At 47.5% G+C, this 19,190-nt stretch overlaps 1 protein-coding gene across 1 annotated transcript in view; it reads left to right on the plus strand.

The window, feature by feature from the left end:
- The window catches only part of C8B (complement C8 beta chain), a 42,741-nt gene that overhangs the window by 19,199 nt on the left and 4,352 nt on the right, over nt 1-19,190 (plus strand). The window contains exons 7-11 of the mRNA XM_032303075.1: nt 1,821-2,018; nt 6,194-6,434; nt 8,240-8,368; nt 11,002-11,165; nt 18,193-18,346. Of these exons, the coding sequence (XP_032158966.1) occupies nt 1,821-2,018; nt 6,194-6,434; nt 8,240-8,368; nt 11,002-11,165; nt 18,193-18,346 (886 nt within the window). The remainder of the gene's footprint in view (nt 1-1,820; nt 2,019-6,193; nt 6,435-8,239; nt 8,369-11,001; nt 11,166-18,192; nt 18,347-19,190) is intronic.

Here is a 19,190-nt window from a genome sequence, read left to right on the forward strand (position 1 = left end):
GTCATAACGTGCTCTGCCCATCTAAGCCTGCGTTCCTACAGACATGCCCACTTCAAAGTAGAGCTCACAGACAGTGGGAGGCTGGGACAGGCTCTGACCACAGCGCGCGTGCATGTGCACCCGCACCCGCGTGTGCGCGCACACTCTCTCTCTCTCACACACACACACACACACACACACACACACACACACACACTGGAGATCAAGGGAAGGACGTGGGTTCCAGGCCTGGCTCTGCCCCATCCCAGTCTTACTTTAGGCAGAGTTCCTTCTCCACACTGGGCCCCAGCTTCCTTGTCTGTGAGATAAGCAGGCTGGACTACATATGAGAGAGTAGTTGAGGAGAGTTTCTACTTTTTTTTTTTTTTTTAAAGATTTTATTTATTTATTTGACACAGAAAGAGAGAAATCACAAGTAGACGGAGAGGCAGGCAGAGAGAGAGGAGGAAGCAGGCTCCCTGCTGAGCAGAGAGCCTGAAGTGGGGCTCGATCCCAGGACTCTGAGACCATGACCTGAGCCAAAGGCAGGTTAACCCACTGAGCCACCAGGCGCCCGAGTTTCTACTTTTAAAATCATGCAGTCCTGAGGGTTAGGTTACTACTTCCTCCTCCTCCCACTCTTCCTCCTCCTCCTCTTCTCCCCACACATACTTACTGGCCAAAAAAGAGACATAGACAAGCACAGCCTGCCCCACCATGCCCACTGCCACCCACATGGTCTCTCCTTTCAAGGGAGGATCTCAGAGCAGCCATTTATCATCCTGGTTAAAGTAGCCTCCGACCTGCCAGGACACATGTCATAAGTTTCCTCCCTGCAGAGCCCGTGTCTTCTGAGGGCCGTGTCGGGTGAAGTGTGTGTTTTCCCCATGTAGACTCCATTCCCAGAATGCGCCAATGGGAGGAAAAGCCATCGTCTCTGTGTTACATATGAAGAAACTGAGGCATATGGAAGTCAAGTTGGTCACCCAAGGTTGTTCAGCTGGAAAACACGTTCTACCCCAGGCCATGCTGGGAATCCCTTCCTCAGCAGCTGAGTGTTTATGCAACCAGAAGCTGACATCTAGGGAGCGGAGTCCACTGGGGACGGGTCCCTCCAAGGCCATCCAGGCAGTGTCTTTGGCAGCTCCCCTATGCACAGAACAATGAGCACTGATTTTTGAGCAAACAGCTCTTCTACGTTCTCTGGAAGGCACTTTCTCACCATGTCACTTCATTCCCACCTTTGACCAGACTTTGTCGGCAGTCGGCTGCTCTCTCCTTACAGCCTCCTCACTGGCCTGTCTCTCTGACCCCAGATTCATCCCCTCCAGTCCAAACCCTGTGTTTTCCCAAAGGGAACTTCTAGAAGCTCAGCTATGCCCCTGTTAGCTCATCTTTGGATCAAGTCCAAATTTCAGAGCAAGTAATGCAGACACCTCAACATTTTGATGCCAGCACATTCCCTCACAACGCCTGTCCCTTCACATTCACTGTTGCATCTTCTGGGTCGACCACACCAGAATCCCAGCACTTTGTAGAATACATCCTGTTCATTTCCACCTACGTGCCTTTGCCTAAGCCATGTCCCCGAGCCCTCGGGAGAACCCAAGTCGAGCCCCCACCTGAGTTTTGCCCATAGTCTGTCTCTCCTCCTGGATTGGGAGCCATGGGGCTAGAGAACACAGTCAGCCTTGAGGTTTCTATATCCAGAGCCTCCAGTTGAGATCCTTACCATAAGAATATATTCTTACACCATAAGAATGCAAAGGATATCTGTTGACTTGTATGGAACTGATGTGAGTCAAATGAAATAGGAAGCATTTTCCTTTTTCCTCCTTTAGACCCAAGGCAAATACGAATTTGCGCTGACAGAGTATGAATCGTACTCAGATTTTGAAAAAAATGTCACAGAGACCGAAGAAAGCAAGTTTAGTTTCAGCTTTGGTTTTAAAATACCTGGAATAGTTGAACTTGGTATGAACTTGAAAGATGAAAATAGCAAACAATTTATTAGAAGAATCAAACGATTCTCTCACACTGTAAGTACCCTTTGTTGCTCTTTAATTTCTGTATATCCATTTGAGTTTTCATGCCCGGATGTGTCTTTATTCCCCATTACTACCAGACCTAGCAACAAGTTGTATTTTTGATATCTTGAAAATCTTCCCACAAAAAACAAAAACAAAAACAACAAAACAAAACAAAACAAAACAAAAAACCCAAAACAGCAAGGTCTTACATGAACTTACTTTTTAGAAAAGCCAGGCAGTGGTCTATAATTATTTTCTTCTATATTTGTGTTCTCTCATTTTCTAATAGAGCTTTATCCCATGGTTTTCCTTTTTTTAAAGATTTATTCATTTAAGAGAGAGAGAGAGAGCACACAGTGGGGAAGAGGGAGAGGCAGACTCCCCACTGAACGTAGAGTCCGACGCAGGGCTCGATCCCAGGACCCGGAGATCATGACCTCTACTCAACGGACTGAACCACCCAGGCTCCCTTCCCCGGGTTTTCATTAAGGTTTAGATTGTAGCTTTTCCAGATCAGATCATCTCTGGAGGTGTTTCAGCCCCCAGCACTTTAAATCCTAAAAGTTCTGCGGAAGCTCCCTCCAGAATGTCACCCCAGACCTCTTCTTCTCTGACTTCTCAGAGCATTTGGTGGGGTCAACTGCGCCGTTGCACACCTGCCCCTCCTGCGTGTTTGCTGCTCCTTATCGCTTCCCTTTCCGGGTTCTAATCTCCCCACCTGCTCTTTATTTAATTCATGGCCATCTTCTCTTCTTATCCCTTGACCACGCCGGGTGATGACGACTTCCATTCACCTCCCCTACCCCCATCCCCACCCCCTGCCACCAGGGCAAGCTGCGCGCCTTCCTCACTGTTTCTGACCTTCTGTTATGCTTTGACCTGCACCGCACACTCTTACAGGCCTCATTACCTGAATTCCTCATGGACACTCCAGAGCAAGCTCTTCCTCCCCTATTTTCTCCATTAAATAGCATTTGTTTCCTTCCAATTTCCTAGGCGAAGCATTGCAGAATCATGGTTTGCTCTCTCTCTTTTCTTCATTTCCACATTTTTGGCCACCAAATCCTTCGGTGTCACTCTCCCATATTTCTTTTTTTTTTTTTTTAAAGATTATTTACTTATTTATTGAACAGAGAGAGACACAGCGAGAGAGGGAACACAAGCCTCCAGGGGAGTGGGAGAGGGAGAAACAGGCTTCCCGCTGTGCAGGAAGCCCGATGCAGGGCTCGATCCCAGGACCCTGGGATCATGACCTGAGCCGAAGGCAGATGCTTAATGACTGAGCCACCCAGGCACTCCGACTCTCCAATATTTCTCAATCTAACTCTGGTTATATCTTAACTAGCCCGGACCTTGGCACCTCTTGCTTGGCCCCCCGAAGGGTCTCCTTCTCCCGACTTCTCCTTCAGATGTATGTGCTGCCAGAAAGACGTTTCTAGGATACTAATCTAACCCTGTCACCTGCTCCCTCTTGCCTGTAAGATGAGGGTCAGAGCCCATGAGTTGGTGGAAGAGGAGTAATTGGACCAGGAAGAAATGGGATATGATGTCGGAGAAGCAGGTGACAGGCAGCCTTGGGGAACCTCGAATTCCTCAGCCAGAAAGGTGCATTTTGTTCTCTTGTCCCCAAGCGTTTTCAACATGAGTGCGATATGTTAGAAAATGGATCTGAGCTGACCATGGAGGAGATCAAGTCACCTGTGATGCTTCATAGGAGGAAAAAGTGGTGAAGGGAGCTCAGAAAGGTCTACCGACCAACAGAAAATGAGTAGTAAACGTTAACGCGACTGTTACAGTCTCTGCACGTTTTTCCTTACCTTCTAGGCTCTGATCCACTTGGGGGCACAGGCTGTTTCTTTTATCTTTGGGCTTAGGATGGCACTTAGTAGGTGCCTAAGATGGAAATAGAGTGATGAAGGGTGGAACTGATGAGAAGGAACGTACTTCGTTGGGGAGCAAAAGAAGGGTGCCATTCATTTACTCCTTTCCTCCTGCTCCCCACCGCCCCTCCCATGCCCACCTCCCTGATTCAAACAGCCAGTTACAGTGTGCTTACAGTATTCTGTGTTAGAGTAGACTTGAGGCCTGGAGACAGATCCACTCTCATTCTTGCCTTCAAGCTCACAGTCTAGGAGAAGAGGCAAACATGTATGCAGGTAACTAATGATTAATATATGCATCGGTTGTAATACAGGAGGGTGCGTGCTCTGAAGGAAACAGCAACAAAATGCAGTGCTGTCCTGGAGAATGGAGTGCATGCTGGGAAATTCAGGGATAGTGTCACACAGGCAGCAGCTGCTGAGCAGTTGCTTAAAAATATAAGTAGATGTGCATCCGGCAGAAAAGGCAGGGAAGAGCATTTAAGGCAGAAGGAATAGCATGTGCAAAATTGTGTTATGAAGAGAATGGCAGATTTGAGGAACAGTGGGAAGTTGGACTGATGCTGATGTAGGGTGTGGTGGTGGGAAATAGGAAGGTATGTATGGGGAGGCGTACTCACTACCAGGGGACAGAGTGGGAGTTCCTGTGTTCACAGTAAGGGAGCGGATTTTATTCTGGAGACAATAATAGAGAGCCAATGCAGGGTTTTGTTTTAAGTCCAGAGGTACCTGATAACCCAGGCATACCTCAAAGATACTGCAGGCTTGGCTCCAAACCACTGCAATGAAGTGCATGTAAAGTGAGTTAAGCAAAGTTTTTGGTTTCCCAGTGCACACACGAGTTATGTTCACGCAATACTGCAGTCTCTTAAGTGTGCAATAGCATTATGTCTAAAATTACAATGGACATACCCTAATTAAAAATACTGCTAAAAATGCTAACCGTCATCTGAGCTTTCAGCAAGTCACCGTTACTGATGACCGTACCAAGAATCATAATAAAGAAGATGTTGAAGTATGGCAAGAATCACCCGCATGGGGCACAGAGACACAAAGTGAGCAAACGCTGTCGGAAAATGGTGCCGACAGCTTTGCTTGACACAGGCTGCCACACACCCTCAGTTTATAAAAAACATAGCATCTATGAAGGGCAATGAGACAAGGGATGTGTGGAATACTCCCAGAGTTTTAAGACATCAGCTCTGATTGGAGCAGGGGAGGCAGGCTAGAGAAAGAAGGGAGATCCGCGGGAAGGCTTTTATCAACATCCGAGCAGGAGAGGACACCTACGGTATTTAGAGAAATCCCAGAGCACGGCTCCACTTGGAAGGGTAAGGAAGAAGGGAGAGTCGTGAGTCTCTGGGATAGGACTAGAACGAGGTGAGCGTCAGGTAGGGAGCAATGAGGAGCCCAGGCGGTTGGCACCACGGGAGCTGGCATGGCCTTCTAGAACTGATAGGTCAAACTGGCTGTAAGTTTGAAGACTGGGGCAGAAGGTGCCTCGTGAACGCGACCCCTCTCTCGCATCGTCCTCCGCCTACACATCAGTGTAGGAACCTCTCACCTCGGATCCCTCGTACCTTCTGCTGCCTACGCTTCACCGAGCATCACCCTCTTTCAGTGTGGTCCCCACAGCGGGGGGCCCCAAATATTTCCTGTAAAGGGCCAGATAGTAAATATTGTAGGCTCTGTAGGACCCTAGGGTCTCTGTCACAACTACTTACCGTTCTGCTATTGGGGGGGGGGGGCGGTGACAGCAGCCGTGGAGAGTACACGAATGAAAGGGCATGGCTGCGTTCCAGTGAGACTCCATTCATAACCCCAGTCACGTGATTCGGGGTGCAGGCTGTAGTTTGTTGTCTTGTCGTACACTACAGTGTCTTGCCTTCCTAAAACACCTCTTTGACTCCCTCTCGAGAGGCCTTACTTCAGAATCTGAAAAGCATAAACAAAGAGGCTGCCTTGGCAGGCAGGTAGACCCCCCCCCGCCCCGCCCCAGAGTGGTCCTGGGTGCACTTGCTGCTCCTCTCCATGTCTGCCTCTGGCCGCTGACCCTTCTCGTCGCCGCTTTGCCGCTCTGAGGGGGTGAGTTAAGGGCAAGCTCTTCCACGCCGAAAGGACATCGAAATATTTACGAGAAACTAACCCTTGTCAAATAGGCCCATCTTCCCCCAAGCATCCTCAAGGAATCGTAAGAGTGATGACCCCAGGCCAAGAACGTCGATGGCATTTGCAAAGTTCATCTTCTCGTTCCAGATTCCTAACTTTAAAGGTCTGGTTTTCCCTTGTCGGTCTTTCATTTAGAAAAGCTCATTTCTGCATGCGCGCTCTGACCTTGAAGTAGCACATTACAGGCTGAAAGCCAGAAGCCTGATGCTCCATTACGAGTTTCTTCAGAGAGTCAAGCTGCTGCCCCTGGAGTATAGTTACGGGGAGTACAGAGATCTCTTCCGTGATTTTGGGACCCACTACATCACAGAGGCTGTGCTGGGGGGCATTTATGAATACACACTCATCATGAAAAAGGAGGCCATGGAGAAAGCAGGTACACGGCCCTGGGGACTGAGATTTTCCTGCTGGGGCCCATGTGAGCTCTGCAAGGTGGTAGGGAGAAGCTTCTCTTAGTTGGTGGGAGAAGAGGTACAGACTCTGCTTCTAGTTAACTTCTCCCTCTCTGCCTATAGTTTCACTAGCAGATCTCCCCTTTTTAATAACCTATTCCTGTGGGTCCTCTTCTACCCAACCCTCTGTCTGGGTGGTCCTCTTTTCTGTAACTACTGTCTCTAGACAGCATCCCCCTAGCTCTTGACTTTAGATGCCTCCAATATGTGGAACCCCCCCCCATGTCTATTTCCACCCTGGCCCTCTTCCCTGAACCCAAGAGCTTATATCCAAACGACTCCTTGATGTCACCATTGAGACGTCCAACATCCAGCCCCACCTTACCATGCCCCAAAAGTCAACTTTCGCTTTTCTTTCCCAAATTTGTGTCTTTCATAGTCACCCACATCTCAGAATGGTTTTACCATCCAACCAGTGGCTCAAGCCAAAGACCTAGGAGTCAACCTTGACTGTATTTCCTTCCTTCTAGTCGATTAGCAAGTCCCATCAGTAAGTTTGAGGTGAAACCCAGGATTCTGCATTTCGAACAAATGTGACATGATGTCAGTGCTGTCGATCCATAAGCCACATTTTAAGTAGCAAGTTCATAGATTATTACACTAGGCTCCAAACTAATATTCACCTCCCATTGTCCCCCTGAAGTTTCTTCTCCCTACACATATAATTACAGGACTTTTGAACAATGGCAGGCCTAAGGTATGACTCATGCTTCCCAATCCCATGTCCTTTCCTCCAACATGGTACTTGACAGCTGAGCTGCCCTGGGTCACACAGTTCACAAGGGCAGGCAGAGCCAGGGTTTGGTTATAAGTCCATTGTACTTGCAAGAGGACACATGGTATATGACGTATGTAAATTTATAAGCCAGCGTGGCCCCAGTCCCACAAAGGTCAAAGAGAGTGTCCTCTATCCCACTGGTTTCCAATGCACTTTTCATATTTCTGCAAATATGATCCTGATACAACATTGGTCACACTTACTTGACCACAGAAGCATTTTTTTTTGTAATACTAGTACAAAAATTACAAGAGATATTATCAAGAGATTTGTATTTCAAGGAATGTGTCTGGGGGAATACTGATGTACCCTAACACCACTAGAACAGCCCAGGCATAGACTTGCCCTCCTCTCCTTGCCTGGCCTCCAAGTGCCGACAAGTCACACCCAAGTTCTCAGCAAGCCCAGGAGGGGAGAATGTCTTGTGGAGAATTAGGGAGGAGCAAGTGGGAAATGAGCCAAAATATGAATAAATAGGAGAAATTGGCCCCTTCCCTTTGCCAGCTCCTAGACTGACACTTTAAATGCATCACCTCAATTAATAAATGAGCCAGCTCTCTTTTCTATAGCCAAGCGTAAAAAAGAGAGGGTGAGCAGAAGTGGGATAGACGGTGGCAACCTAGATTCATGGAATCGGTCCCTAGAGGGTTGCTATCAGGAGCCACAATTTTAGAAAGCAACTGAGCGCTTCTGCTCTTTGGAGAGTGACAAAGAGCCTCAGAGCCTCTAAGGACCCTGAGGGGAAGTTGCTGTCCATCTCTCATGAGGTTTCCATGCTGATGTTAGCCTCTCCCCGCATTGAGGTCACCAAGCTAGCCACCCTTTTATCTGAACCTGAGTGCGTGGGGCTCCCCTGACATCCAGGAAGGGCAAGGCCTTTGGAATGGACAACAGGAGAAGGGACAGGGTGAATTACCTCTAGGTCACGGGCCTTTCTCGTGCTTCCTTCAGATTACTCTCTTAAGCATGTCCACGCCTGTGCCCAGATGGGTTTTAGAGTCGGCGCTGCTCTTAAGGTGGCCTATGTCAAGCTCGGTGTGTCGATGGAGCTATGCCAGGATATTCTGAGAGAAATAGGAGGTAAGTGGCAGGCGTATGTGACTTCCGTGGTCATCATCTTTCCCTTCCTCGCATCCCCAAAACTGAGTCACTCTCTAAGCCAAACACCGGATATTCTAAGACATTTCAATTAAAATAATGATTCATTCAGTAAAAACTTATTCAGCTCCTATGATACGCTGGACATACAAAAATGAATAAAATTGTATTCCTATCCCCGGGGCGCTCACACAAAGCGGGCGAACACTTAAAGCAACAATGACAAGGCGGCAGTAAGCACCGAACCCAGTCTGAAGCATCAGGACAGGCTTCCTAAGGGAGGGAGCTTTGGGACTGCCGCTCGAGGAATAAAGCAGGAACGTTGTTTTTAAGGCAGGAGGAAAATGACAATGGAAACTGACTCCGGGGGGCTGAGAGTTGGCCTATCTGGAGGTTGGAGGCAGGGGTGTCGGGGCCAGGTAGAGGAGGTGAGGGAGCAGGTGAGGATACTGGCCCTTCCCTGAGACAAGGGTGGGACAGAGACTAAAAGAGCATGTGAAGACGTAAGTCATGTAGCAGAGCCCACACGGCAGGGGAGCCCAGATTGGGGGCTGGCGTAGGGTCCAGGATGTAATGCCAAGTGTCCGGAAGCAGGAAACCTGGAGGTCATTCAAGGGAACTGGGAATCAGTGCAGCAGATGGAGTAGGATAGAGAGGCCGATCGTCCGTGACCTCCGCTGCATCCCGAGGAGCAAGCCTGCACCGGCTCTACTTCCTGAGCTTCTACCTGGGATAGAACGTGGAGAAAGAGTTCCCCAGCTAAAACAAAACAAAACAACAAAACTGTACCTGCTGGTCTAGGACAATCGCTTGCTCTGGTGACTGACGTCTGGTTGATACTGTTTATTTGCTCACTCTGGTGGGCCTGGGTTGGAAGAGACGTCCGGCCAGAGACGCATGCGTAGAACACAGGTGCTCTTGAAAAAAGACTTACGCGGTGCAACAGCTGGCTTGTTCAGTGGGCCTTGCCCCTCTTATTCTCGGGCTTGTAAGTTCCAGCCCCACACTGGGTAAAGAGATGACTTGAAACTAAAATCTTGAAAAAAAAATTAAAGAATTAAGAAGACTTGTAAATTAACCCTCTTTCCCTCTACCACCCTGCATGGGTCCCTTGATAGAACATTGCCCAGGACCCCGGAACCCTTGCTAACTACAGCTGCTCCGTCCCTTTTGGTGAAAACACCATTCTCACTTCCGTGTTAAACACATCCTTCCTGTCTTAATAGTTTTACTGCCATATGTATCCCCAACAAATACAGCTTAGTGTTGCTTGTTTTGGTTTTATTTTGTTTTAAAGATTTTATTTATTTATTTGACACACACACACAGAGACAGAGAGAGCACAAGCAAGAGAAGCAGCAGAGGGAAAGGGAGAAGCAGGCTTCCTGTGGAGTAGGGAACCTGGTGCGGGACTTGATCCCAGGATCCTGGGATCATGACCTGAGCCCAAGGCAGACACTTAACCAACTGAGCCACCCAGACACCCCTGTTGCCTGTTTTTGAACTTTATATGGATGGGATGTGATCTTTTCAGTTCTGGGTGTTGGTTGTCTTTTTTTCCCATTCATCGTCACGTTTTTGTGTACAATGATAGTCTCTGTTGCTGCATAGTATTTATTGTATGAATACAACACTTTGTCCATGCCACTGTTGGATTTGGGTCACTTCCTGTTTTGAACAAGTATAGTCACTGGGGCTTTGAACTTTTTTCCGCAGCCGTCTGGTATACACATGCAAGGGTTTCCCAGGGCATGCACCGCGAGTGGGATTATTGGGTTGTAGACTGCGTATTTTTTCTGGACTAGTTCCAGCAAAACTGTTTTCTGCAACGCTTGTACCGTTGTGCACCCCTGTCAGTGGTGTGCAAGACTCCCTGTCCGTGGTCCTCAGGTGTGGTAGGCTCAGGGCTGAATGGTTCCTTGACACCACCTCTTTTGGCATTGGGTCCATGGACAGATGAGAAGGCGAAGATTGAATGATATGCTTGAGGGCTTTCTGGGAAACTCCGTGAGAAGTCAAAATAATAACCATTTCCTAGTAGACACTCTCTAGTGGGTATCTATCACATATGAAGCCCAGCCTTTACAAATGTTCCCGCCTCTGTTATCGCATACACAGATGCACTATAGCTAGAGCTCTGCAGCATTACCTGGATAAACCTTTTCACCCTTAATGCCTAAAATTTCTTATCTGCAAGTAAGTGAGTTAATACATATACAACAATTAGATTACAGGCTGACACATGAATGATCACTAACTCATCTCCCTGTCGACCTACATACCTATGACCCATCTATCCATATATCTGTATATATATTTATACACATGTGTATATATTTATCTGTCCATCAGCTCTCTATCTCCCATAGACTCAGTGACATTTATAGATGTCCCTTCCTTGTCCTGTCCCCAACTGAGGTCCAAAAGATTGAGAGAGCTGCCTTTTGCCCCTTGCGCCATGACTTCCTCTGCTGGTAGGAAGCCACCTTGTCCACCGGCACCTGCGGGATGAGTTTAATAAATATTGCGGTAATTAGGTAATTGATTGGGTGGCAGTAAATTCCAAGGTGCTGAAGTGGGTCCCTTGACATGCCAGTTCTCTGTGTCCATTCCAGAGAGAAATAAGAGAAACACCATGGTGGAAGACTTGGTGGTCCTTGTGCGAGGAGGGGCCAGTGAGCACATCACCACTCTGGCCTACAAGGAGATCCCGACGGCAGAGCTGATGCAGGAGTGGGGAGACGCAGTACAGTACAACCCAGAGGTCATCAAAATTAAGGTACAGCTGGGGACGCCTGGGTGGCTCAGTCGGTTAAGCATCTGTCTTCAGCTCAGGTCATAATCCCAGGGTCCTGGATTGAGCCCCACATTGGGCTCCCTGCTCAGTGGGGATCCTGCTTCTCCCTCTCCCTGCTGCTCCCCCAACTTGTTCGTTCTCTCTCTTTTTCTCTCTCTGACAAATAAATAAATAAAGTCTTTAAAAAAAAATGCCTGGGGCTTGGGATACAGAGCTCAATAAGACCCATGCCCTAATCTCGAGGCACACACATTAGAGTGGATAATTCATCTGGATTGGACCAATAACAACACACTGTTCAGTACCAGCTAGAGACCTTTGAGTCCCTCCAACTCAGGCGACCCAAGTTGCTAAAGGAAACTCACCATTGGCTTCTAATTCCAGCCCTCTGAAATTGATAGGGTTTCCATTTCAGCAGAGAGCCACCCTTTCCGTTATTTATTTTAGCTTTCATTCATTCATCCAACAAATAGTTGTTAAGTTCCTGTGATGTGACAGGAGTTAAGACACTGGAGGAGAACACAGGAAGCTGTGAGGACGAAGCCTGTGGCACATGCCGAGCTGTAGGACACATCCAGGCACGGCCGTCTGACAGGACAGGGTGGTACCTCATGGTGATCGCTGACATTTTGAGCACCTTCTACATCCATGACACTCTGCCAGGGGTTTTAGGAGTATTATCTCATCGAATCCTCATGCCTCTGCAGATTGCATACGCTGATTTCCATTTTGTGGTGGATGAAATTCAAGGTCACAGAGGTTGCGTCTGTCTGTGGCTGCTGGAAAGCCTCTCTGAGGTCTGGACCCGAGACTTTGACTTCTTCCCTCCCCTCCAGATTTTGCTGTGGGTTTGGTGAATAGCAACGAATGATCCCAACCACCTGTTGCCCACATAGGAGCAGTTTTGCAGCCTTAAACTAAGAAGATGTTTGCTCGAACAAGACTGTCATACACCTCAGCAGTTGTGGGTCCTTGCCTATGGGAACTTCTGCACAGGGTCCACGTTCCGTCCTCGGCCAAGCTTTTCTTGCTGTTGTCTGTACAGTCACTGGTTGTCTGGCATCCACCACACCCCTGCCCCACGTCACTCCCAGAGGTTTAGTCTTGCTGCCAAGGAGAGGTGATGAGGGACTGGAGCTCCTGACAGGAAGCTCTGTAGTTCCCAACCCTGGCAGCTTCCCACAATGTTTTTACTTGTATGTCAAATGTACAGTTTCTGCAGAACAAGAAGTCTGCCATTCAGATCCTCTGCTTGGCTATGTGCTCAGTAGTGACACTTAGGGTATAGCCGCTAACAAGCACCTAGGAGGATAAAGTCAGCCAAAGGTTGTAGGCAGCTCGAGAGAAATCTGGGATTGGCGAGGTTGTGGTGACATTGCGTGGTATCACAGATGGGCGTGGGAGTGAACAGAGTTCAAGAGAAAAGTAGATCCCTGGCCTTTACATGTCACTTATAGTTGACTTGCATCTTTTCCCTAAAACTGAGAATTAATGGAGTTTTCTTTGGTTATCCACCTACATAGGTTGGGTGTGCCAGCCTGGGCATTGGGAACATCAGGTGCCAAGCATGTGTTGTGATTACGGGGCTGTGGGGGGAGGGGAGAGAGAGAGGGAAGGAGGAAGAGAGGTAGGGCGGGTCAGCATGCTAAACACCTGAGGCAGACTGGTACGTTACCCTCAGAGGTGCCGCGCTCTACCGAAGGCTAGTGGCTTCCCAGTCTGCGTGTGATACAGGGAAAAGTATCACAGCCACTATCAGTGTAGTGCTGGGAAGGGCTGTGTGGGCAGCCGAAGAGAAAGATGAAAGACTCAGAGATGTGTTCAGGAGCTGGAGAAGAGAGATGACCGCAGGCTCTTAAAACCTTCCTTTGTAAGTCCCGGACCTGAATTAGAAATGTACGATCTGGGCATCCCACTCTTGCACACTCTCTTTCTGGCAGGAGAAAACTGCAGACGCCTTCACATTATCCCCCCATAATTCTCTGCGGAGTCAACTCACCAGGTGGAGCAGCGATTACTTTCCAGGACAGCGGAGGCCACTGGGTCAGCCATTCCTAGACACCAGCGTGTTGGCTGGGGCTTACAGCCATAAACCATGCTTGAAAGATCAAGACCCGAAACACGATTCCTGTAGGAGCTGGGTGGACGGGGAAGAAGAACACGGAAGAGCCCATTCCCACCGTTTACTGGTAAAAGTCCATCCTCAGAGAAATGGCTCTTTGCTCAAAGGACTAAAAAAAAAAAAAAAAAAAAAAAAAAAAATAGCAGTGATACATAAAGAGAGTCCCAAACACCAAAGGTTGAAATTACGTTCAAGACATAGAAGAAGAGCCTCCATCGAGGAGTGGGAAAATAGAAGTCAATTGCCTTCACTTTGTGTTTATAAGAAGATTTAAGAAAATGAACTAAGGAAGTCAAAAAAAAGGAAGCTGAGCTATTGAGCCCTCATCAGCTGAGAAAGGTAGTGGCTGACTGTAGGAAGCCCCAGGCACAGTGGCAGATGAAAGCCTACATTAGAAACTGTAAAGAACAAATGGAGTCATTGATGTGGAACGCACTGTAAAAATGTTCTTATGTAGAAGCAGAAGACCAAGAGATGAAAGCAATGACGTAAGAGAAATATAATGGAAGGAGAGTACAGAGGGAGATGCCAAAAGCCCAAGGACTTCTTCCTGAGAAAGCAGCATGATAAGAAAGTGAAGAGTTGACAGACTGGGCAAGTGAAGAGGCAGGACGTCCAGTTAAATTTGAATTTCAGACAAATAATGGGTAACTTTTTACTAAAACCATCCCCCAAATATTTCACAGGACATCCTTGTACTATACACATATTTGTTGTTTATCCAATATTCAAATTTAGCTGGACATTTTTTATTTGACTGGCAACCCTAGTCACCTACTCTACCATCCATGTACATTTCTATCAGTAGTCAGGGTGGCTGAGTTGCGGTCTAAGGTCCAATGGCTGGTGGAGAAGCCATTGTACAGAACTCGGGCATTGCCCAGGGTAGAAGGAAATGATATAGTGAGTGATGCTCATGTAGAGGTCAGGAAGGACTTGGTTATGCTGCAGTAAAAATGAGAAGTCCCAAATCTTAGTGGCTTAGTGCATCAAAACTTTATTTCTCAATCACACAACATGTCCAACGCATATTAAAGAGGAGGTTATTGGCAGTGCTCCTCAGGGCCCCAGGTGATGGGGGCTTAATGTGGTCATGTGCTCCCAAGATCACCACAGCAGTGCTAAGGAAGGGGAAATGTCATTTCACTCTGTCCTAAAAGCTTCACCCTGGAAAAGACCCTTCCTCTGCTTACTCGCCACTACTCAAAACAGGTCATGTTGCAAACCTGCCCTTCAGGAGGTCAGGGGATCGCAGCCCTGCTAGGTACCCAGAAAGAAAACCAGCTCGTCATTAGCTGGTATCCAGTGATAATCACACCTTTCTAATGGGGTGATTATCTAAAGCAACGTACTCAAAGATTCTAGAAAGACAAATGATTCTGCCTGAGAGAAGGTTTAAAATACAGATGTTGTGGTCATCTTGCCTGGTAAGAAAATGTCACACTTGGGCTGCTGGATCTCACTCCCAAAATAAATTGTGAATTTCAAATAGGGAAACCATGAGTATAAGTAAATGACAGCTAACACACCAAAAAAAAAAAAAAAAAAAAAATTGCCACAAGTGAAATTCTTAATGTACAAGGAGTGATACAATTTATAAGAAAGACACATCTCAAAAGAAACAGACAACTTTCAGAACTATGATGGTGAATATATAGGCAAAATGTTTCACTTTTCTAGGAATAAAAAATGAAAATCAAACTAACAACATGTTTTACCCATCGAATTGACAATGATTAAAAATCTATAATACTCAATGTCACTGAGAGTGATGAGATGGACACTTTTATAAAACGAGTTGAGAATAGAAGTTGATATAAGAGTTTAGGCGAAGAATGTAACCATCTATAGCCAAAACATTAGAAATGTTTATAGCTTTTGATCCAATAACCTCAAATGCAATGATCAACTAAAGGCATCATTTTAAAAGTTGGCAAAGATGTATATATAAAAAGATACCTTCTTTTATGTTATTTGTAGTAGCAAAAGAAAAGAAGAAAAAGGAAACAAAAACCTAGAGAAGAGGTGAATACCTCGTAGTTCATCTGTACAACAGGGTTCTAAGCGGCCCTAAAAAAAAAAAAAAATCATTTTATCAAAGAATATTGAATGGCATGGGAAAATGCTCATAACAGGATATTAAGTGAGGTAAGTGGAAAACACAGCAGCCCTTCTCTTATGCCACCAACCTGTTATAAATACCTGCCCATTTATCCAAAAATGTACACTGACAGGACACAACTCACAATGCTAACAGTTCGAATCCTTTTCTGCCACTTACTGACGTGTGACTCTGGTCTATATGTTTAACTTTGCTGTGCCTCAGCCTTTTCCTCTGTAAAATGGGGAAGGCGACCTTCCTCATGGGATTGTTGTAAAGACTGTTAGATCATGTATGTATTTAGTTAAGCACCTAATAACTGCTGCCAGTATAATAATTAAGTGTTATCATTAAGAATAGTGATCACCTGGGGCTCCTGGGTGGCTCAGTCAGTTAAGCATCTGACTCTTGATTTTGGCGCAGGTCATGATCTCAGAGCCATGAGACCCAGCCCTACATCGGGCTCCATGCTGGGCATGGAGTCTGCTTGAAGATTCTCTCTCTCCCTCTCCCCCTTGCCCTCCCCACTCTCCCTCTCTTTCTCTCTATCAATCAATCAATAGAATAAAGAAGGAGAAGAATGGTGATTACCAGGGTCTATTACAGGGAACCATGTGAAATTTAATAAATTTTGAGCACCGTCCCTTTGCTACAATATAATAAATAAAATTTTCACAAGGGCAAGTGTGCTTAGGACCTGATGATCAATATGAAGAGGGAAGACTGTGTATTGGGGGAGAAATAAGGGAGAAAGAAAGAGAGAGAGGAAGAAGAGGAGAAAAGAGAGAGAAAGAAAGATGGGCGGGGGTAGGGCCATCGAATGAGAGAAGGGACAATACTCCCTACTACGGTAGAACAAAAAGGGAGGTGTGGAACCCAGGGGTCGCTGCTGCGTCCCAAGGCAAACCGTGGTCTGCAAACTTTGGAGAACACCAGCACAGAAACGGGAAATAGGAATAATCAAGCCATTTTTATCAATAATGATCATGAACTAGTAAGAAAAACAAAAGCTTTGGTTCAGATTCCTGGCTATGACGTTGTTCAAGTCACTTAGCCTCATCTGAAAGCAGCGCTAACCATTGCTATCTCATGAGGACGCAGTCAGATCACGTCAACCCCCAGCCCCAGCTGCTGGTGCGTAGTACACGTCGGAGGTTTATTCAGGCTCTGCCTCTGACTTGCTCTCTCTCCTGGAGCCAATCTCAGTGCTCATAGGAGAATGCCTGGGGGGTTAAAGGCAGCCTTTCACGGTGCTCAGGCAGTGAATGCAGATTGTCGCAGGAGCTCACACTGGTGAACAGCAAACTCCTCACTCCCCCCCCCAGCCCTCCCCCACGTGTGGCCAGCAGGCTGGACTGTTTCGCAAACCGCCTCTGGATCAATTCATTGACCACAAAACGGTGAGACAATGGGACCACCAAGGGGCCTTGCTTTGCCCACTGGAGCGAAGGTCAGCATCAGATGCATTAAGAAATGGAAGCAATTTTCTTCCCACTGGAGGCTTCTATTAGGCATGATTGCCTGCATTTAGACAGACCCTAAACTCTCCAGTGCAGGATTAGGGCAGGATCACAAACGAAATCTGGAGAGGAACCTGGCCCTGGAGCTGAAACTAGGGGCAAGAGGTTCCAAAATATTTTTAACTACTCCTTTGCACTTTGCCTCAGACTTTTCCTAGCCCATCAGCACCACCACACTGGTCTGTGGCTTCCACTTGTGAAAACACTGCCATGTCCCCAGGAGACCAGCAGTGCTCTCTCTTCGTCTAGGTCCCTGCTGTCCACCCCCTCTCTTCCTGGCCAGCTGCTGTTGCCCTGGTGAGGCCTCCCATCCCCCATTCATTGGCCCATCCACTTTTTTTTTTTTTTTTTAAGATTTTATTTATTTACTTGAGAGAGAGAGCACACGGGAGCCCAATGCGGGACTCGATGCGGGACTCGATCCCAGGACCCTGGGTTCATGACCTGAGCCAAAGGCAGACACTTAACCAATTGAGCCACCCAGGTGCCTCTCCCACCCACTTTTATTAGCTGTTCTCACAACCCTTGGGGCTGGACCCCAGAGATACAGAGCTGAGAGTATAGAGCCCTGATCTCCAGCAGCTTATCTTCTAACTCAAGAAGGAAAAAGGGAGATTTCAACTCATTAAAAAAAATGAATGACTGCAAAGGAGCAAAGAAATAGAATTTGTATCAGTTGAACACGGGGTTGTATACTGAGCACTTCATGATGGGAAGGTGTTCTATGAACTTTGGAGCTCAGGGAAAGGCTTCATAATGGTGGCTCTTGCACAACGTGAATGATTTTGCCAGTTTGGGTAGAGGAGGCGATGTTGGGACAAAGCTATAATAGTTTCAAAGAGTGTCTTGAAAATCACCTCCTCTTCCCCACCAAAGACAGATTAACTGCCTGCTCCTCCCCCCCACATTTCAAGTTTGCACTCAGCCCTGTAATTGCTGTGCTGTAAGCACCGGTTACTATCTCTCTCTCTCTCTCTCTCTCTCTCTCTCTCTCTCTCGGGATTCCTGTGGATTTCACCTTACTCATTACTTACATTTAATCCTTGGCACTTGGGAGGTATTCGGTAAGAGTTGACCTGAACTTGAGTTTATTGGTGGATATGTGGTGGGATGGGGCATCCCTCTACACACTGGGGCATCCGTCCAGTGCCAGATGAATCCAGGCATCTCCAGGCACCAACTCCTTGCTCATTCCTGTGGAACCTTGCTTCTGCCTTCTATCTGATGAACGTTTTCTGTTGAAATGCCTGCCTTTCTGCTCCCCAGACAGAGCCTCTGTATGAATTGGTGACGGCCACAGACTTTGCCTTCTCCAACACAATAAAGCAGAACATGAAGCAGGCTCTCGAAGAGTTCCAGAAGGAAGTCAGCCCTTGCCACTGTGCTCCCTGCCAAGGGAATGGATTCCCTGTCCTGAAAGGTACCATTTCCCCGCAGCTGGCGTCCCTGTGGATGACATCATCTGGAGGGGTCTGTGCCGGGGCCAGAACATATCATCAAATCAGCATACCCTCCAGGGTATCTCAAGAAGAGTTCTAGGTCAATCCCTAGTCCTCTTCAGAGGCCCCAAGGACTGCCATAAAGCCCTCTTCATTTTCTCAGAGGGAAAAAATAGCCCCCCAGACATTTGGAGCCTCTTAAACTGAGCTTCTCCACCCTGATCAGGCTACTGACGTTCAGGCCCCCACGTGGATCATATGAGTCTCGAGAAGGCCCCTCGTCAGGATGGGTAAGACTTCTCCAGGTAGTTCTAATCTGCAGCCCAGCTAGCACTCGCACCTGCCCAAGTCCCCACCTCCCCGGAGCACAGTGAGGTGAGATGGGACCCAGGGGCCCCCTGGGCTCAGGTGCAGTTCCTAGGTGGAGAGCACAATGTCCCTCTAAGGCAGTCTCAGCCCGGGCTGCAGGGGAGAATCCTGGGCCTCAACCTGGAACACTTAAAGTGAATCACTGGGATTGGCCTTTGAAAAAGCCCGCCACGTGATTGCCCTGTGGAGTCGGGGCCGAGAAGCCGATCTACAGCTGAATTCACTAGCCCACAGGATCCATGACTTCATGAGCTTACAAACGGGTGGGAGGGCTAGAGCTGAGCAAAGAGTTACCCTGAAGTGTACCGAGCATTAGAACAAGGGTCAGTCTATCTCCCAAAAAGTCAAAATAGACAGCTAAGTCATGCTCCTCTGGCCACCTGAATACCTAAGTTCTAGCAGCATAAAACTGAAGGACCAGGCTGAGAAGGTGCCATCAGCAACGAAGGGGAGGGG

Source organism: Mustela erminea, chromosome 10 (genome assembly GCF_009829155.1).
Source record: "Mustela erminea isolate mMusErm1 chromosome 10, mMusErm1.Pri, whole genome shotgun sequence".
Lineage (NCBI taxonomy): Eukaryota > Metazoa > Chordata > Mammalia > Carnivora > Mustelidae > Mustela > Mustela erminea.